General features: G+C 43.0%; 1 protein-coding gene across 3 annotated transcripts; it reads left to right on the top strand.

Annotated features, from left to right (window-relative positions):
* Positions 1-70: 70 nt before the first annotated feature.
* LOC121578092 (zinc finger and SCAN domain-containing protein 31) lies at positions 71-13,659 on the top strand. Of its 3 annotated transcripts, none has more exons than XM_041892198.2 (6): positions 71-1,373; positions 6,400-6,600; positions 6,717-6,879; positions 9,791-9,936; positions 11,898-12,051; positions 12,285-13,659. In XM_041892198.2, the coding sequence occupies exons 1-6, from the start codon at positions 1,263-1,265 to the stop codon at positions 13,109-13,111; spliced, it is 1,602 nt and encodes a 533-aa protein (XP_041748132.1). In that variant the 5' UTR covers positions 71-1,262; the 3' UTR covers positions 13,112-13,659. The 3 variants fall into 3 exon arrangements, with proteins under 3 accessions (XP_041748132.1, XP_041748134.1, XP_041748133.1); XM_041892200.2 differs by having other exon boundaries at positions 9,791-9,940; XM_041892199.1 differs by lacking the exon at positions 71-1,373 and adding an exon at positions 5,069-5,370.
* Positions 13,660-19,111: the final 5,452 nt, after the last annotated feature.

Here is a 19,111-nt window from a genome sequence, read left to right as displayed (position 1 = left end):
AATCAAAGACTAGGATATATATTTGACAAGGAAGCGTTCGCATTGTTTACCTCGGAAGGGGATGCTTGCTTGCTACCATCAGAGAAACAATGTTAGCAGCAAAACAATAAACATATGCACTTTTCTTTCCCTCAAAATTTCGAAAATAAGTTGTTGCAGGTTTTTCTTAAATGATTGATTAACTGCTACATTAAGCTTTTTTTTTATGTTTATGTATAGAGCTCGCCAGCTTGAACTTCCTAAAACCAGGGAAATTGGTTACCTCTGGTTCGTTCATCCATTTATATGGAAAAATGAATGGGGAAAGAATAGGGTTTTGGGATAAACGCATTAAGTAAGGTCTGATGTTAACACAGGCGTAAGAGATCTTGTACGATTTGTTCTATGAGATAATATCAGTCAGTTAACATGACCTTTATGAATTATGAAGCCTTAATGTGCTTTTTTTTTAAATTACATACATGCTTCAAAATTAGCTATTGAAGATGATCGCATTGAACAAAACGTATAGCCTATGATCTCCTAAGCATGTGTTTACCACATACCTTATTTTCGGCGTTTATCCAAAATCCCTACAAAAACTCCATACATTTTCCCATAAGCTTTGTCCAACGAACCATTGCGGAGTTCGTGCCTACGAAAATATGCTATTGCTCTGTATTGGATAAGCAGTTTCTGTCTATCTTCATAGATGGATGGGTTAGCTGACAACATCACGAAAACGATGCGCACACGTCAATGGGGCAAGTCCGTGAGTTGTGATTCTGGATGGCCAGATACCGACAATGACAAGAAACTGCCATGTGGGGTATCGTTAAGTGACTCGTTTCAGCTAGTTTCTTCTTGTTCTTGATACCATGTCTTGTTTTGAGGTCTTTTGATTGATTTCATGGCAATGCTAATATGGCTAAGATTCGCTAGCTAGCTAACCAACATCTGTGATGATGCATTTGAGAGACAACAAGTGCTCATTGTGCAAATTTATTTGTTTTAAATAAACATTGGAGACAAAATATAGTTTACATGTTGCCAACGATCTAAGCCAACCCCCTCTGTTTTGCCCCATAGTTGCGCACGCGTCGGTTTTGTTGCTAATCAACCAACCCGTCTATACCGTACTGTCTTTGGGGTTGCAACGGGAGTATCTATCTCTGGCTGCATCCCTGAAAATGTGATGCATCCGGTTGTTGGCAACTCCGTGCTGTTGTTCACACGCGTATCTGCCCTCTCATTGGTTAGAATGTTCCTGCCTCCTGCCAATCATGTCTTCCGGCTTTGCGGACATTTTATTCCCTTTGTCAGCGCGGTCGAGTCAGTCCAGTATCTTGTCAGTGTGTGTATATATAGATAATCTTCGATCCTTCCCGATCGAGGTATGTAACAAAATTGTGCACAATAGCTTGTCCATGTTGCTTTAATTCGCCTAGTGTCGGCATGCATTTTCATAACTACTAAGCGATTGTTGGATAACTTTGCAGCCATTGTTTTTACTTTACACCAACATCAATTTTGACAGGAAGTTTAATAGATACAGTAATGTTATGACTTTCAGTAGCACTAACCTGACAGGATTGCTATGATGGCTATTTCTTGCAACTGCATCTTCCAGGCTTCGTGGTTGTTGCAGCATTTGGTCTAGTTTTATTAGGATAGGGCATTCACCAAGGTCTCAACACACTTAAGAAAATCACAGTTTATGAACTGATACACAAAACGACGCTGGATTCAAAACTTAGTTTTTTCTATTTAAATAATTATACAAAATTATTGCAACCAATATGATGTCCCAGCTCTGCAGATTTAGCTGCAAAGAGACAATCATTAGATCATTTGTTTTGGTACAGTCCATATGTAGCTTGTTTTTGGTCGCAGGTTCAGGAATGGCTGATGAATTGCAACATTTACCTGGAGCTAACTCTGCAAATAGAACTGCTGGGTGATTTTAAAAAGTCACAGTCAATCGATCAATAATATAATAATAATCTTAGCAAAAATGTTTATCTTTAATTTACAATCTGTAGAAACTATGAGAATAGAAAGGTTCAGAACTTTTGTGAAACATAACAGCACAGTTGAAAAATATATGGCAAATAGAAATCAAAACTGGATGATGTTCAGAGATAGATGGGAGGGGTTGAGTGGAGCTGAAGAGTGGGACAAAAAATAACAAGATCACTAATGTAAAATATACTGTGTCTGTAAAATGTATATATAAGATGAAAGTAGAAGCCTGTGTCCATTAGTTTACTCCAATTAGGGTAGGGGTGGTAGGGTTATGGGAAAATAAAGGGAAATATATATATTTTTAAACCATAGTGCATTCGGAAAGTATTCAGACCCCTTGACTTTTTCCACATTTTGTTATGTTACAGCCTTATTCTAAAATGGATTAAATTGTTTTTTCCCCCCACCCACATCAATCTACACACAATACCCCATAATGAAAAAACAAAAACAGGTTTTTAGAAATGTTTGCAAATTCATAAAAAACTAAAAACAGAAATATATTACATTTACATAAGTATTCAGACCTTTTACTCAGTACTTTGTTGAAGCACCTTTGGCAGCGATTACAGCCTCGAGTTTTCTTGGGTATGACGCTACAAGCTTGGCACACCTGTATTTGGGGAGTTTCTCCCATTCTTCTCTGCAGATCCTCTCAAGCTCTGTTGGATGGGGAGCGTCGCTGCACAGCTATTTTCAGGTCTCTCTAGAGATGTTCGATCAGGTTCAAGTCCGGGCTCTGGCTGTGCCACTCAAGGACATTCAGAGACTTGTCCCGAAGCCACTCCTGCGTTGTCTTGGCTGTGTGCTTAGGATCGTTGTCCCGTTGGAAGGTGAACCTTCGCCCCAGTCATAGGTCCTGAGCGCTCTGGAGTAGGTTTTCATCAAGGATCTCTCCGTACTTTGCTCCGTTCACCTTTCCCTCGATCCTGACTAGTCTCCCAGTCCCTGCTGCTGAAAAAGATCTCCACAGCATGATGCTGCCACCACCATGCTTCACCGTAGGGATGGTGCCAGGTTTCCTCCAGACGTAATGCTTGGCATTCAAGCCAAAGAGTTCAATCTTGGTTTCATCAGACCAGATAATCTTGTTTCTCATGGTCTGGGAGTCCTTTAGGTGCCTTTTAGCAAACTCCAAGCGGGCTGTCATGTGCCTTTTACTGAGGAGTGGCTTCCCTTTGGCCACTACTATAAAGGCCTGATTGGTGGAGTGCTGCAGAGATGGTTGTCCTTCTGAAAGGTTCTCTCATCGCCACAGAGGAACTCTGGAGCTCTGTCAGAGTGACCATCGGGTTCTTGGTCACCTCCCTGACCAAGGCCCTTCTCCCCCAATTGCTCAGTTTGGCTAGTCGGCCAGCTCTAGGAAGAGTCTTGGTGGTTCCAAACTTCATCCATTGAAGAGTGATGGAGGCCACTGTGTTCTTCGGGACCTTCAATCCTGCAGAAATGTTTTGGTACCCTTCCCCATATCTGTGCCTCGACACAATCATGTCTCTAAGCTCTACGGACAATTCCTTCGACCGCATGTTTTTTTTTTTTTTTGTACACTAGTGGGCACTATATGTTGGGGTCATGGGTCACGTCTAGGTATATACAGTTGAAGTCGGAAGTTTACATACACATAGGTTGGAGTCATTAAAACTCATTTTTCAACCACTCCACAAATTTCTTGTTAACAAACTATAGTTTTGGCAAGTCGGTTAGGACATCTACTTTGTGTATGACACAAGTAATTTTTCCAACAATTGTTTACAGACAGATTAATTCACAGTATCACAATTCCAGTGGGTCAGAAGTTTACATACACTAAGTTGACTGTGCCTTTAAACAGCTTGGAAAATTCCAGAAATTGATGTCATGGCTTTAGAAGCTTCTGATAGGCTAATTGACATAATTTGAGTCAATTTGAGGTGTACTTGTGGATGTATTTCAAGCCCTACCTTCAAGCTCAGTGCCTCTTTGCTTGACATCATGGGAAAATCAAAAGAAATCAGCCAAGACCTCAGAAAATAAATTGTAGACCTCCACAAGTCTGGTTCATTCTTGGGAGCAATTTCCAAACGCCTGAAGGTACCACGTTCATCTGTACAAACAATAGTACGCAAGTATAAACACCATGGGACCACGCAGCCGTCATACCGCTCAGGAAGGAGACTCGTTCTGTCTCCTAGAGATGAACGTACTCTGGTGCGAAAAGTGCAAATAAATCCCAGAACAACAGCAAAGGACCTTGTGGAGATGCTGGAGGAAACAAAAGTATCTATATCCACAGTAAACAAGTCCTATATCGACATAAACCTGAAAGGCCGCTCAGCAAGGAAGAAGCCACTGCTCCAAAACCGCCATAAAAAGCCAGACTACGGTTTGCAACTGCACATGGGGACAAAGATCGTACTTTTTGGAGAAATGTCCTCTGGTCTGATGAAACAAAAATAGAACTGTTTGGCCATAATGACCATCATTATGTTTGGAGGAAAAAGGGGGTTGCTTGCAAGCCGAAGAACACCATCCCAACCGTGAAGCACGGGGGTGGCAGCATCATGCTGTGGGGGTGCTTTGCTGCAGGAGGGACTGGTGCACTTCACAAAATAGATGGCATCATGAGGATGGAAAATTATGTGGATATATTGAAGCAACATCTCAAGACATCAGTCAGGAAGTTAAGGCTTGGTCACAATTGGGTCTTCCAAATGGACAATGACCCCAAGCATACTTCCAAAGTTGTGGCAAAATGGCTTAAGGACAACAAAGTCAAGGTATTGGAGTGGCCATCACAAAGCCCTGACCTCAATCCTATAGAAATCCTATAGAAAATTTGTGGGCAGAACTGAAAAAGCATGTGCGAGCAAGGAGGCCTACAAACCTGACTCAGTTACACCAGCTCTGTCAGGAGGAATGGGCCAAAATTCACCCAACTTATTGTGGGAAGCTTGTGGAAGTCTACCTGAAACGTTTGACCCAAATTAAACAATTTAAAGGCAATGCTACGAAATACTAATACTAAAATTAAGTGGTGATCCTAACTGACCTAAAACAAGGATTAAATGTCAGGAATTGTGAAAAACTGAGTTGAAATGTATTTGGCTAAGGTGTATGTAAACTTCCGACTTCAACTGTAGGTAGCACAGGTGACCAGGAAGGGTTAGCACAGGTGAGGAGATGGCATACAGTTCTTACCTTATCACAGATACAGCTTATAGAATGCATCTCTCTGCACCTTTTGTATAGGAATATGTGTATTGGAGCTATTTATATTTTATATGCGCAATAAATGGGAACTTCACCCAAAAATAATAACGTTTGGGAAAGCTGATTCTTGTGGACGTCTTATGGACTGCTCTCTCCTGTGCCAGTGACTTTTCATAGGTAATCACCACTACAGTTACATTAAGGACAGGTTAGAAAAGTGTGTTTAAAAGGATACTTTGAGATTTTCACAATGTCCTTCATCTACTTCCCCAGAGTCAGATTTATGTGTACATTCATTTTAAAAATTGTAATTCTTATTGACTGCAAGTTACAGTAGCCAAAAAAATTATTTGCAGACTATTCTGTTTGTGGATTGCTTCTTTCCTTCCTTGCTTAGGCTTGCTTGTTTACAAACCAACCCAAAGGCTCTTCTCTCTCTCTTTACAAACCAACCCAAGGGCTCTTCTCTCTCTCTTTACAAACCAACCCAAGGGCTCTTCTCTCTCTCTTTACAAACCAACCCAAGGGCTCTTCTCTCTCTCTTTACAAACCAACCCAAAGGCTCTTCTCTCTCTCTTTACAAACCAACCCAAAGGCTCTTCTCTCTCTCTTTACAAACCAACCCAAAGGCTCTTCTCTCTCTCTTTACAAACCAACCCAAGGGCTCTTCTAAGAGCATTCTCTCTCTCTTACTTTTTTTCTCTCTCTGTTGATCTATCTCTCTCAATCTAATACTCAATAATGTCTGTCAGCGTGTTTTCTCTCTGTCTTTAGTGTCTGTCTGTCGTTCCGTCCGTCAGTCTGCCTGCCTGTCTGCCTCTATCTGTCTCTGCCATTCCACCTCTGTCTGTTGTCACTTGTCTGTGTGTCTGTTATTCTTCCTGTCCGTCTGTTGGTCTGTCTCTCTGTGACCTGCCTACTCATTCCAATGTAAGAGTAAATATTGTAGCCTATTGTAGATTAAATGTAGCTATAGAAAATGCTTATATAATATATAATAAAGAACGAAGCCCCTCTCAAGTCGGCTTCAAGTGGTGTGACGTTATTGAATTATGACATATTGTAACCATACTTTTGTGTTCATCACCTGTCCAAGTAAAATGATAGTAATCCGGTATTTTACCATATCATAATTTGCAGTGTGTTTGCTAATTTTCCCAATTCTTCCACAATTGTAATGCCAATCTTGTTTCTTATTCATTTCAGATGCCAGGTTCAACATTCAAAAAGTGCTGTGCATGTGGTGGAGACATCAGGGTGGCACGTCGCAAATGTGACTTGTGTGGGGCAGCACAGCAATTGAAAAGAAAACTGGAGTCGCAGAAAGATCACTATAATGACAACTGGGCTCGAAACACCCTTAAGGGCAACAATGTTGCCAAGGTTCTTAATACTGCCCATTTACTGGTAAGCTAGATATAATGAAATACTTACTATCCTCCTTATGAATTATTCAAGTGTGTAGGCAAATGTATGTGTACTAACTAGTTGGATGACTAAATTACTGTCTTAAATCGTTTCAGATCCACAAGCTGGAAAAGCTGGGGATGGTCACTTTGATCCTTGTGGGACGCCCTAACAATCCCTCCATCGGCTGGTCTGACGTTATGTGTCCTCAGGGCTTCAAAGACCAACAGGCCAAAACTGTGGAAGAGATTAAATTGATATTTGACACAGCCATGAAAGGTATACAATGTAAACTCAGCAAAAAAAGAAATGTCCTCTCACTGTCAACTGCGTCTCACTGTCAGCAAACATGTGTAAATATTTGTATGAACATAACAAGATTCAACAACTGAGACATAAACTGAACAAGTTCCACAGACATGTGACTAACATAAATGGAATAATGTGTCCCTGAACAAAGGGGGGGTCAAAATCAAAGTCAGTATCTGGTGTGGCCACCAGCTGCATTAGGTACTGCAGTGCATCTCCTCCTCATGGACTGCACCAGATTTGCCAGTTGTTGCTGTGAGATGTTACCCCACTCTTCCACCAAGGCACCTGCAAGTTCCCAGACATTTCTGGGGGGGAATGGCCCTAGCCCTCACCCTCTGATCCAACAGGTCCCAGACGTGCTCAATGGGATTGAGATCCGGGCTCTTCACTGGCCATGGCAGATCACTGACATTCCTGTCTTGCAGGAAATCACGCACAGAACGAGCAGTATGGCTGGTGGCATTGTCATGCTGGAGGGTCATGTCAGGATGAGCCTGCAGGAAGGGTACCACATGAGGGAGGAGGATGTCTTCACTGTAACGCACAGCATTGAGATTGCCTGCAATGACAACAAGCTCAGTCCGATGATGTTTGTGACACACCGCCCCAGACCATGACGGACCCTCCACCTCCAAATCGACCCTGCTCCAGAATACAGGCCTCAGTTTAACGCTCATTCCTTCGACGATAAACGCGAATCCGACCATCACCCCTGGTGAGACAAAACCGCGACATGTCAATGAAGAGCACTTTTTTGCCAGTCCTGTCTGGTCCAGCGACGTTGGGTTTGTGCCCATAGGCGACGTTGTTGCCGGTGATGTCTGGTGAGGACCTGCCTTACAACAGGCCTACAAGCCCTCAGTCCAGCCTCTCTCAGCCTATTGCGGACAGTCTGAGCACTGATGGAGGGATTGTGCGTTCCTGGTGTAACTCGGGCAGTTGTTGTTGCCATCCTGTACCTGTCCCGCAGGTGTGATGTTCGGATGTAACGAGCCTGTGCAGGTGTTGTTACACGTGGTCTGCCACTGCGAGGATGATCAGCTGTCCGTCCTGTCTCCCTGTAGCGCTGTCTTAGGCGTCTCACAGTACGGACATTGCAATTTATTGGCCTGGTCACATCTGCAGTCCTCATGCCTCCTTGCAGCATGCCTAAGGCACATTCACGCAGATGAGCAGGGACCCTGGGCATCTTTCTTTTGGTGTTTTTCAGATTCAGTAGAAAGGCCTCTTTAGTGTCCTAAGTTTTCATAACTGTGACCTTAATTGCCTACCGTCTGTAAGTTGTTAGTGTCTTAACGACCGTTCCACAGGTGCATGTTCATTCATTGTTTATGGTTCATTGAACAAGAATGGGAAACAGTGTTTAAACCCTTTACAATGAAGATCTTTGAAGTTATTTGGATTTTTACGAATTATCTTTGAAAGACAGGGTCCTGAAAAGGGGACGTTTCTTTTTTTGCTGAGTTTATAACTTGGACAGATAGGTATATTTTATTAGTCCACGCAAGATGGAAATTTGTCTTCAGGTTTCATCCAACGCCCCTGACATACATACATACGTACATGCATACATACATACACACACACACACACACACAAACACACATTAGGTTGGAGGAGAGCGCAGCCGCAGTGCAGGGCCCAATGAGCAGTTTAGGAGGTTAAAGTTCCTTGCTCAAGGGAACATCGGCAGTAGGTGGATCCTGAGATATTGATGCCAGCAACCCTCCGGTTGCCGGCTCACTCCCCGCCAGATTTTCTCCACCCATCAGCACTGGGATTCGAAAAGACAACCGTCCTGTCGCTGGCCCGCTTTTCTAACCTTGAGGCTACTGCCGCCCCCTGGTAGCCTCGAAGTCAGAGAAGTGGGCCAGCAACCAGAGGGTTGAGAAAGAGAAGGAGAGAGAGTCTGTATGCACGACCTTATCAATATTCGGAATTTGTCTGAGTTCTGTTTTAAACATCTGTTGGTGTAGTTATGTCCAGCCAGTTCAGAAGAAGTGGTAGTCGGTCCTTAAATCAGAATGGCACAGTAAAGGCATAGCTGTCATTTCCTTTAAGAGATTACAGGGCACCACAGGACAAGGTACCTTTGTATACCCTCTGTCTATTTTGTTGTTGTAGGTGCGTATGTGTGTAGGGTATAGTTGTTAGGGATTGGTCTTTATTGATTTAATTCTACCTTACTAGTGTAGCAGTTGTTCATTTTTTAAATAACCACATAACTGAAGGGGCCGGTACCTATGGCTGGATGGGAGGAGTGGGAAGTGAGGTTTCATCAGTGGGTGAGTGTAGTGGTGTTGATGCCTGATAGGTTGGGTGTGGGATTTCAGAGGCAGTGTGTTATTTAAAAAAAGTGTATTTCAGTTTGAGACTGTCAGACCCTGACAGTATAATGTAGCTGAAGAGGGGTGTAGGCAGGAGGGCTAGGGTGGCAAGGAGAAAGGCTGAGCTGCCCGCTCATTCTGGAGCCTTATAGATGCCGGCACAATGCTGGAGAGGCCTATCTTCGTTGACATGGGTAGAGACCTTATCATAGGCTGTTATGGTAGAATGGCAAACTGGTCAGACTGGATGAGAGGGCAGAGATGATGTTCTTGCCCTTTTTTGGTTGCCCACTTTTCATAGTTGACCTCGAGACTGTGTAGCTGGGTTACCACTATTTGTCCTCTCACTGACACTATCCTGTTCAGCCTGTTGTGGTTAGTGAGGGTTAGAGAGCCAAAACAGGAAGTTCTACTGAAGGTCAGGATGGACTCTATGAAGCACTTGTGGAAGGCTTGCAGAATGGATGTGGCGAGCCGGTGGAGATGGTTGTTGTCTTTTAAGTTGAAGTTTACAACTGAATAACATTGTCATTTTTTTTTGTTATTCCCAGCTTTACATGAAAAAATGATTCAAGAGGTGTCCCCAACCCCAGTGGAGGACTGCCCCCCACCCCTTGACAACCACACATGTCTCCCACCTCCACCCCTCTGTAGCAGGATAGCTAATGCTGATGTCGGGACCTTGACAAATTTAACAGTGAGTGAGTGATGACCATGAAAACACACAAGACTGATGGCTATAGCTATGTTCAACAAGTATATTATTCTTCTGGCTTTATCTACAGTGCATTCAGAAAGTATTCAGACCCCTTCACTTTTCCACATTTTGTTACTTTACAGCTTTATTCTAAAATGGATATTTTTTTTAATAACTCATTATTCTACACACAATACCCCATAATGACAAAGTGAAAACAGATTTATTCAAAATAAAAACAGTTGACAGTGCATGTCAGAGCAAAAACCAAGCCATGAGGTCGAAGGAATTGTTCGTAGAGCTCAGAGACAGGATTGTGTCGAGGCACAGATCTGTGGAAGGGTACCAAAACATGTCTGTAGCATTGAAGGTCCCCATGAACATCATTCTTAAATGGAAGAAGTTTGGAACCACCAAGACTCTTCCTAGAGCTGGCTGCCTGCCCAAACTGAGCAATCGGGGGAGAAGGGCCTTGGTCAGTGAGGTGACCAAGAACCCGATGGTCACTCTGACAGAGCTCCAGAGTTCCTCTGTGGAGATGGGAGAACCTTCCAGAAGGACAACCATCTCTGCAGCACTCCACCAATCAGGAATTTATGGTAGAGTGGCCAGACGGAAGCCACTCCTCAGTAAAAGGCACATGGCAGCCCGCTTGGAGTTTGCCAAATGGAACCTAAAGACTCTCAGACCATGAGAAACAAGATTCTCTGGTCTGATGAAACCATGATTTAACTCTTTGGCCTGAATGCCAAGCATCATGTCTGGAGGAAACCTGGCACCATCCCTACGGTGAAGCATGGTGGTGGCAGCATCATGCTGTGGAGATGTTTTTCAGCAGCAGGGACTGGGAGACTAGTCAGGATCGAGGGAAAGGTGAACGGAGCAAAGTACAGAGAGATCCTTGATGAAAACCTACTCCAGAGTGCTCAGGACCTCAGACTGGGGCGACGGTTCACCTTACAACAGGACAACGACCCTAAGCACACAGCCAAGACAACGCAGGAGTGGCTTCGGGGCAAGTCTCTGAATGTCCTTGAGTGGCCCAGCTAGAGCCCAGACTTGAACCAGATTGAACATCTCTGGAGAGACCTCAAAATAGCTGTGCAGCGACGCTCCCCATCCAACCTGACAGAGCTTGAGAGGATCTACAGAGAAGAATGGGAGAAACTCCCCAAATACAGGTGTGCCAAGCTTGTAGCGTCATACCCAAGAAGACTTGAGGCTGTAATCGCTGCCAAAGGTGCTTCAACAAAGTACTGAGTAAAGGGTCTGAATACTTATGTAAATGTGACATTTCAGGGGTTTTTAAATAATAAATGTGCAAACATTTCTAAAAACCTGTTTTCACTTTGTTATCATGGGGTATTGTGTGTAGATTGATGAGGAATTGTTTTTATTTTATCCATTTTAGAATAAGGCTGTAACGTAACAAAATGTGGAAAAAGTCAAGGGGTCCGAATACTTTCCGAATGCACTGTAGCTCTATTTGTGATGTTTTACCTTGCCTCGCTGGCTTTGTAGGTATTCAATCCTCTGATGACATCTGCAATGTTGTAGATGATAACTATCTGATTGCGTGTTTGATAACTTGCACGAGCTGCATTTAAAGTCGGAGGATTCTGTATCCACAAACCCCTTTCTGATTTTAAACCTGCGCGCAAAACATTTTATGACGCGGCCGTGAAATGGGACCATACCTTTTGCTATGTTTGACTGGCATATATTTGGGACAAATTTGGATCCAGGTGGAGATTGTTCAGTTCAGATGCGGTAGGTCTCCAGTACAGCAGGTGGCGATATTACAATTTTACCTCGTGCAGGTACGAATTCGAAGACTAGGAAGCGTTCGCATTGTTTACCTCGGAAGGGGATGCTTGCTACCATCAGAGACGTAACGTTAGCAGCAAAACAATACATCTAGCCCCTTTCCCTTTAAAATGTCTAAAATGCAGCTGTTGCAGGTTTTTCTAAACGAGCGATTACCAACAGTGGCTGCTGTGGAAAAAACGGTATCAGAGTACCAGGAAGAAATCTCCCGTTCAAAGGAGGAAATCGATCGTCTACGAAGGCTCCTGGATTTGGCATTCAAACCCGAAATAAAGTTACATATTGCAGGTTAGTAGTGAGTAGCGATAACCCTGCTAGAACAATCTGATTGAACCACCTAGCCAGGCCACTGACACTAAACAGTCGATTCATTCAATTATTTATCTGTAACGTTACAACTATTTAAAATGTATGAAATGTAACATTCCAATTGTAGTTTACTGTCGTAAATCTAATAGTTGGACTCAAGGCCACATAGAACTGGAAACAAAATCTAACTGATACCCTGTTCTCCTCTTCAGACTCCCAGCAGCTCACTCTCCCTGTCCCTGAAGACGTTCCTCCTGAGCAGCAGGACTGGAGCCCCAGTCTGGGCCAGGGCAACCCAGAGCCCACACAGATTAAAGAGGAACAGGAGGAGTTTAGGACAAGTCATGAGGAAGAGCAGCTTGAAGGGCTGGAGTCTGATATCAAAGAGTTCATATTCACTCTTCCCTGTGTAAAAAGTGACTGTGATCAGGACCCACCTCAGCCCTTATATATTTACCAAACCCAGACTATGGAGAACAGAGAGAGGGACTTTCTTCCCACCAAAACAATTGAACAAGACATCAAAACAGAACCTAATGGTGAGGGCTACAGTGTATCAGAACCAACAAGTGAATCTCAACCCCTCTCTGCAGTACATCCAGACTGTTCTGCAGCTCATATTGGGAACAGTGAAAGTGACAATGGGGTGGACAGTGGAGGACTACTGTCAGGTTTAAAGCCACACAAATCAAAGAGAACAAAGACAAAGAAAGGACAAAGCTCCCAGATCTCTACCCAGGTCCGTAAAGCCAGTGAGCTGAATGTGCAATTGAAGGATCACACAGGGGAGAGACAACACAGGTGTCCTGTATGCAGTAAATATTTTCTGAAAACGAGCAATTTAAAAATACATCAGAGAATTCATACTGGGGAGAAATCAATTCACACTGGGGAGAAATCAGTTCACATTGGGGAGAAACCATTTCAGTGCAAAGATTGCGGCAAATGCTTCATCCGGATGGGAAACCTGACTGAGCATATGAGAATTCACACAGGGCAGAAATTAGTCTGGCTGATACCCAACTCGAAGTCCTCCTGACATCAGAGTCTATAGAGGCTGTTTGATGTTGTCAGCAGGGTGGCGTATGGAGTTCTGTTCACATTTTGTGAAGAATTATATACTGTACTTTTCTGTCACTGTCCGTGTCCGAATACCCGTACTTGCGATCTCAATAGTAGGCATTTTCGGTATGCAAATTTTTTTTTCGGTATGCAATCTAACCTTGTGTTTTAGGTTATTCTCCTGCTGCAAGATGAATTAATCACCCAGAGTCTGGTGGAAAGCAGACTGAACCAGGTTTTCCTCTAGGATTTTGCCTGTGCTTAGCTCCATTCCGATTCTTTTTTTTATCCTGAAAAACTCCCCAGTCCTTAACGATTACAACCGTTTTCAAGTCTTGCCATAGATTTACGAGCCGATTTATTAATGTAATTTTTTTACCCCACTTTTTTCTCCCCAATTTTGTGATATCCTATTGCGAAACATGACCCGTCTAACCGCTCTTCTTAACTCCTGCCCGCTTAACCCGGAAGCCAGCCGCACCAAAGTGTCGGAGAAAACACTGTTCAACTGACGACGAGGTCAGCCTGCAGGCACCCTGGCCCGCCACAAGGAGTCGCTAGAGCACGATGAGCCAAGTAAAGCCACCCCGGCCAAACCCTCCCCTAACCCGGACGACACTGGGCCAATTGTGCGCCGCCTTATGGGACTCCTGGTCACGGCTGGTGTGACAGCCTGGGAACAAACCGGGTCTGTAGTGACGCCTCAAGCACTGCGATGCAGTGCCTTAGACCACTGCGCCACTCGGGAGGCTTACAAGCCGATTTAAATCAAAACTGTAACTAGGCCACTCCGGAGCAATCTATGTTGTCTTGGTAAGCCTTGCTTTTTAGGTTATTGTCCTGCTGCAAGATGAATTAATCCCCCAGTGTCTGGTGGAAAGCAGACTGAACCAGGTTTTCCTCTAGGATTTTGCCTGTGCTTAGCTCCATTCCGATTCTTTTTTTTATCCTGAAAAACTCCCCAGTCCTTAACGATTACAACCGTTTTCAAGTCTTGCCATAGATTTACGAGCCAATTTATTAATGTTATTTTTTTACCCCGCTTTTTTCTCCCCAATTTTGTGATATCCAATTGTGATCCAATTACGATCTTGTCTCATTGCTGCAACTTAACAAAGGGCTAAGGAGAGGCGAAGGTTGAGTCATGCGTCCTCCGAAACATGACCCGCCTAACCGCTCTTCTTAACTCCTGCCCGCTTAACCCGGAAGTCAGCCGCACCAAAGTGTCGGAGAAAACACTGTTCAACTGACGACGAGGTCAGCCTGCAGGCACCCTGGCCCGCCACAAGGAGTCGCTAGAGCACGATGAGCCAAGTAAAGCCACCCCGGCCAAACCCTCCCCTAACCCGGACGACACTGGGCCAATTGTGCGCCGCCTTATGGGACTCCCGGTCACGGCTGGTGTGACAGCCTGGGAACAAACCGGGTCTGTAGTGACGCCTCAAGCACTGCGATACAGTGCCTTAGACCACTGCGCCACTCGGGAGGCTTACAAGCCGATTTAAATCAAAACTGTAACTAGGCCACTCCGGAGCAATCTATGTTGTCTTGGTAAGCCTTGCTTTTTAGGTTATTGTCCTGCTGCAAGATGAATTAATCCCCCAGTGTCTGGTGGAAAGCAGACTGAACCAGGTTTTTCTCTAGGATTTTGCCTGTGCTTAGCTCCATTCCGATTATTTCTTTATCCTGAAAAACTCCCCAGTCCTTAACAAGTACAAGCATACCCATAACATGATGCAGCCACCATTATTCTTGAAATGATGGAGAGTGGTACTAAGTAATGTATTGGATTAATCCCAAACATAACACTTTGTATTCAGAACAAAAAGTTTACTTTTGTACCTTGTTGCAAACAAGTACAGGCTTCCTTCTTTTCACTCTGTCAATTAGGTTAGCATTGTGGAGTAACTACAATGTTGCTGATCCATCCTCAGTTTTCTCATATCAGCCATTAAACTCTTAACTGTTTTAAAGTCACCATTGGCATCATGGTGAAATCCCTGAGCGGTTTCCTTCCTTTCCGGCAACTGAGTTAGGAAGGACGCCTGTATATTTGTAGTGACTGGGTGTATTGATACACCATCCGAAGTGTAATTTATAACTTCACCATGCTCAAAGGGATATTCAATGTCTGCTTTTTTAACAATAGGTGCCCTTGTTTGCGAGGCATTGGAAAACCTCCCTGGTCTTTGTGGTTGAATCTGAAATTCACTGCTCGACTGTGGGACCTTACAGATAATTGTATGTGTGGGGTACAGAGACGAGGTAGTCCATGCAACTTATTATGTGACTTGTTAAGCACATTTCTACTCTTGACCTTATTTAGGGTTGCCATAACACAGGGGTTGAATACTTATTGATTCAAGACATTTCAGCTTTTCATTTTATTTCATTTGTAAAAATTCCATTATGGGGTAGAGTAGGCCAGTTACCAAGAAATCTCAATGTAATCCATTTTAAATTCAGGCTGTAACACAACAAAATGTGGAAAAGGTCAAGGGGTGTGAATACTTTCTGAAGGCACTGTAAAAGACTGAACCTGAAAGAAGTTAGCATGAGTCATTTTACACTCTTTAGAATCAGGACATAGAACAAGATGGTTTTTAGATGATTTTATATACTAATAAAAAGGAATGGTCAAGTTCGTTGCTGTGGTCGGTAGCCTTCTGGGGGTTCTGTAAGTGGTGGCATTCAAAATAATGGTTGAGTTCATTGCTGTGGTCAGTTTAGGGGTTTAGTATGTGTTGGCTTTCAAAAGTATAGTCATGTTCGGTCTGTGCTTGGTTATGGGAGTTCGGGTGGCTGTAGAATGGCACTATAGACAGACCGGGCCATGTGAAGATGTGATCTTAACCCCAAAGACACTTATGTTTTATTATCCGTTCCATCAATGTTGTGACTGTTGGTACATGTATTTCAGGATCCTGTGTTTATTCCATTTTTCATATTATTAACCACTTGTCCATCCACAGTTTTTATGCGAATAAAGTCATTGTGAGGTTGGCCATGCGGTAGGATTTTAACAGTGAGGAGGCATACGAGGAAGATGTGATTTGTCTTGCTAGTAGCTAGGGTTCCATCTAATTTGCTACAGATTTTTATGCGAATATTCTCAAATCTGCATGAAACAATATGCACATTTTCCCACCAGATATTGTATGTTAACATCAAACTTACTTATCTACTTGTTGTGGATAAAAGGCTGTGCGTGATGACGTCGTGCACATAAAGATAACTTTTGCCATTAAATTCCCATGTACCGAATGAAAAATACAAGTTAAATGAGTTTCCATCACAATTTTAACTCTACTGATGGTTTTGGCACAATAACTGTTGCTTTACATAGCAAATGTGCCCACTCTGGTCTTGGCACATGTGCTCTAGCCAACAGTTCGCAGATACAGTGTGGGTAGGCTACCTGCCGAGATAATTATGGATATGCGCGATATTATTTGTATTTGTCAAACGGCAGCCAAGCATCGATCATCATGTCACCAAAATAAGACCCTCAATATTTATTGGAAAGGAGCATCAAGCTCGTCACCTTGCACGTTCATCTGTAACCGAATAGGCCTAAATTGTATGCTTTCCTGAGTCGGACTGGGAGGACCACACAACAAATCGCGTGACTCCAAGTTTACTTCGACATTATGGTTATATCAATATTTGCGCATGAATGCATTTCCACCGCCATTTCTTGCATAATTAATTTTACCATTTCGAACGAACAAATTGTCTGTCGGCATTTATACAATTGTACCCGCAATTCATGTTTCCATCAGCCCGGTCCTGACTTTTTACATGTGTCAGGTAATTCATTTGCATGAAATGGTTGGATGGAAACGTGGTAAGTGTGAGGCTTTTTATTTGCAAAGTGAGGATTAAGAACCGGCGAACTGTACAATTATTTACAAAATCAAATAGGACGATTAACAAAAGTTAAGCCTAATAAACTGAACTGAATAACATAGAGCACTAACAAAATAAAACGCTGGCTTCAATCATGCCTTTAAACCCGGCAGCATCTGTCTTGTCTGTCTCTCAAACAAAGCAAGGTCATGCTTTTTGTAGCGACACAATTACCCAGAATGAATCACAAACCCTACTAATTACCTAATTGACAAACTTCAATAAATTAATGAAAAGGTATACAAACGCATTCAGGTAATATATTACACATGATAAATATCCCCACATTATTATCAATAAATAAATGTGCTTCTCATCAACCATAAATCATCAGTGTCTGGTTATTCATATAGGCATGTTTTTAGATTAGGTGACAGAGATCATTAATAATAATAATAATATGCCATTTAGCAGACGCTTTTATCCAAAGCGACTTACAGTCATGCGTGCATACATTTTTGTGTATGGGTGGTCCCGGGGATCGAACCCACTACCCTGGCGTTACTAGCGCCGTGCTCTACCAGTTGAGCTACAGAGGACCATCATTATGGGATTATAATGACAGATCTATGTGAGTTTGTATTTTGAATTTCTTGTTCACACATTGAGATTCGTGGTTGCAAGTACGATTCGCAAATGTGTAATTTATACTGAACAAAAATATAAACGCAACATGTAAAGTGTTTCATGAGCTGAAATAAAAGATCCCAGAAATGTACCATACACACAAAAAGCTTATTTCTCTCAGATTCTGTGCACAAATGTGTTTACCTCCCTGTTAGTGAGCATTTCTCCTTTGCCAAGATAATCTATCCACCTGACAGGTGTGGCATATCAAGAAGCTGATTAAACAGCATGATCATTACACAGGTGCACCTTGTGCATGCTGACTGCAGGAATGTCCACCAGAGCTGTTGTCAAACGGCCTCTCAACCGCAGACCACGTGTAACCAGCCCAGGATCTCCACATCCGGCTTCTTCACCTGCGGGATCGTCTGAGGGGGGTGGGTGCTGAGGAGTATTTCTGTCTGTAATAAAGCACTTTTGTGGGGTAATACTCATTCTGATGGCTAGGCCAGGCTCCCCAGTGGGTGGGCTTGGCTCCCAAGTGGCTATGCCCTCCCAGGCCCACCCATGGCTGCAGCCCTGCCCAGTCATGTGAAATCCATAGATTAGGGCCTAATAAATGTATTTCAATTGACTGATTTCCTTATATGAATTGTAACTCAGAAAATACATTTACATTGTTGGATGTTGCGTTTATATTTTTGTTCAGTATATTAAAACATTTTGTTGAGAATAACCTAACATATTTCTATCATGTAACAATCCTGACTAATAAGCTTATTAGGTCTATAAACAGTTTGAAAGCTTTTTATACACTGATCAAACTGTGTGGTTGACATCCCCAACGTAATGCTCCTTGACGGCACCACGCTCAGTCTCAGTCTCCCTCAGTTTCACCTGTTGGCAGAGAAAATATGAACCTCAAGATAGCTCTTTATCATCAGACCAAAAGAGTATTTGCCATAGTCGATGTCAGTGTTTTAGACATGGCATATTGGTCATATACTGTAGAAGGAAGGGTAACTAGCTAAAGGGGTTTAGGGAGAAGAGTTCTCTGACTGCTTACCTTCAGCTCCTAACACTCCTGCAGAGAGGACCTCAGGTTCGCCAACTGCCTTTCCTCCCGTGTTTCATATTCTTTTAACTAAAATCAACCAGATTTAGAACATACAATATGATCATGACAAAGTATGCTATTAAAGTCCAGAAAGTCCCAGGTCTGAGTTGGATAGCTTCTGAAACCTACCAGTAGTTCAATATCAGACAACCTATTCAGGGTGTCACACTTTTCCTCTAACAGCTGGGTCATTCTGACAGTCAGTTCTATCTCAGTCACTGTAGGAATAGAGGGAAATATTAAATTAGTCTGGATTCATACATGACTAAGGATCACATGTTACTGTATATAGTGTATGTACAAAAGCATGCTTCTCCATATCTGAGCTACTTAACGAAAGATAGGAAAACTTACATAGGTATTGTTAGATTAATTTGGATTTTA

Source organism: Coregonus clupeaformis, chromosome 12, assembly GCF_020615455.1.
Source record: "Coregonus clupeaformis isolate EN_2021a chromosome 12, ASM2061545v1, whole genome shotgun sequence".
Taxonomy (NCBI): Eukaryota; Metazoa; Chordata; class Actinopteri; order Salmoniformes; family Salmonidae; genus Coregonus; species Coregonus clupeaformis.
Note: the sequence above shows the minus strand (reverse complement) of the source record. Positions and strands in the feature narration are given on the sequence as shown.

What these genes read in the sequence shown, in the direction of transcription:
- LOC121578092 (XM_041892198.2), top strand. Translation starts at nt 1,263, where the DNA reads ATGTCTTCCGGCTTTGCGGACATTTTATTCCCTTTGTCAGCGCGGTCG. An exon ending in TTAATACTGCCCATTTACTG is followed by an intron (nt 6,601 to 6,716) that starts GTAAGCTAGATA and finishes AAATCGTTTCAG; the next exon opens with ATCCACAAGCTGGAAAAGCT. An exon ending in AATAAAGTTACATATTGCAG is followed by an intron (nt 12,052 to 12,284) that starts GTTAGTAGTGAG and finishes TCTCCTCTTCAG; the next exon opens with ACTCCCAGCAGCTCACTCTC.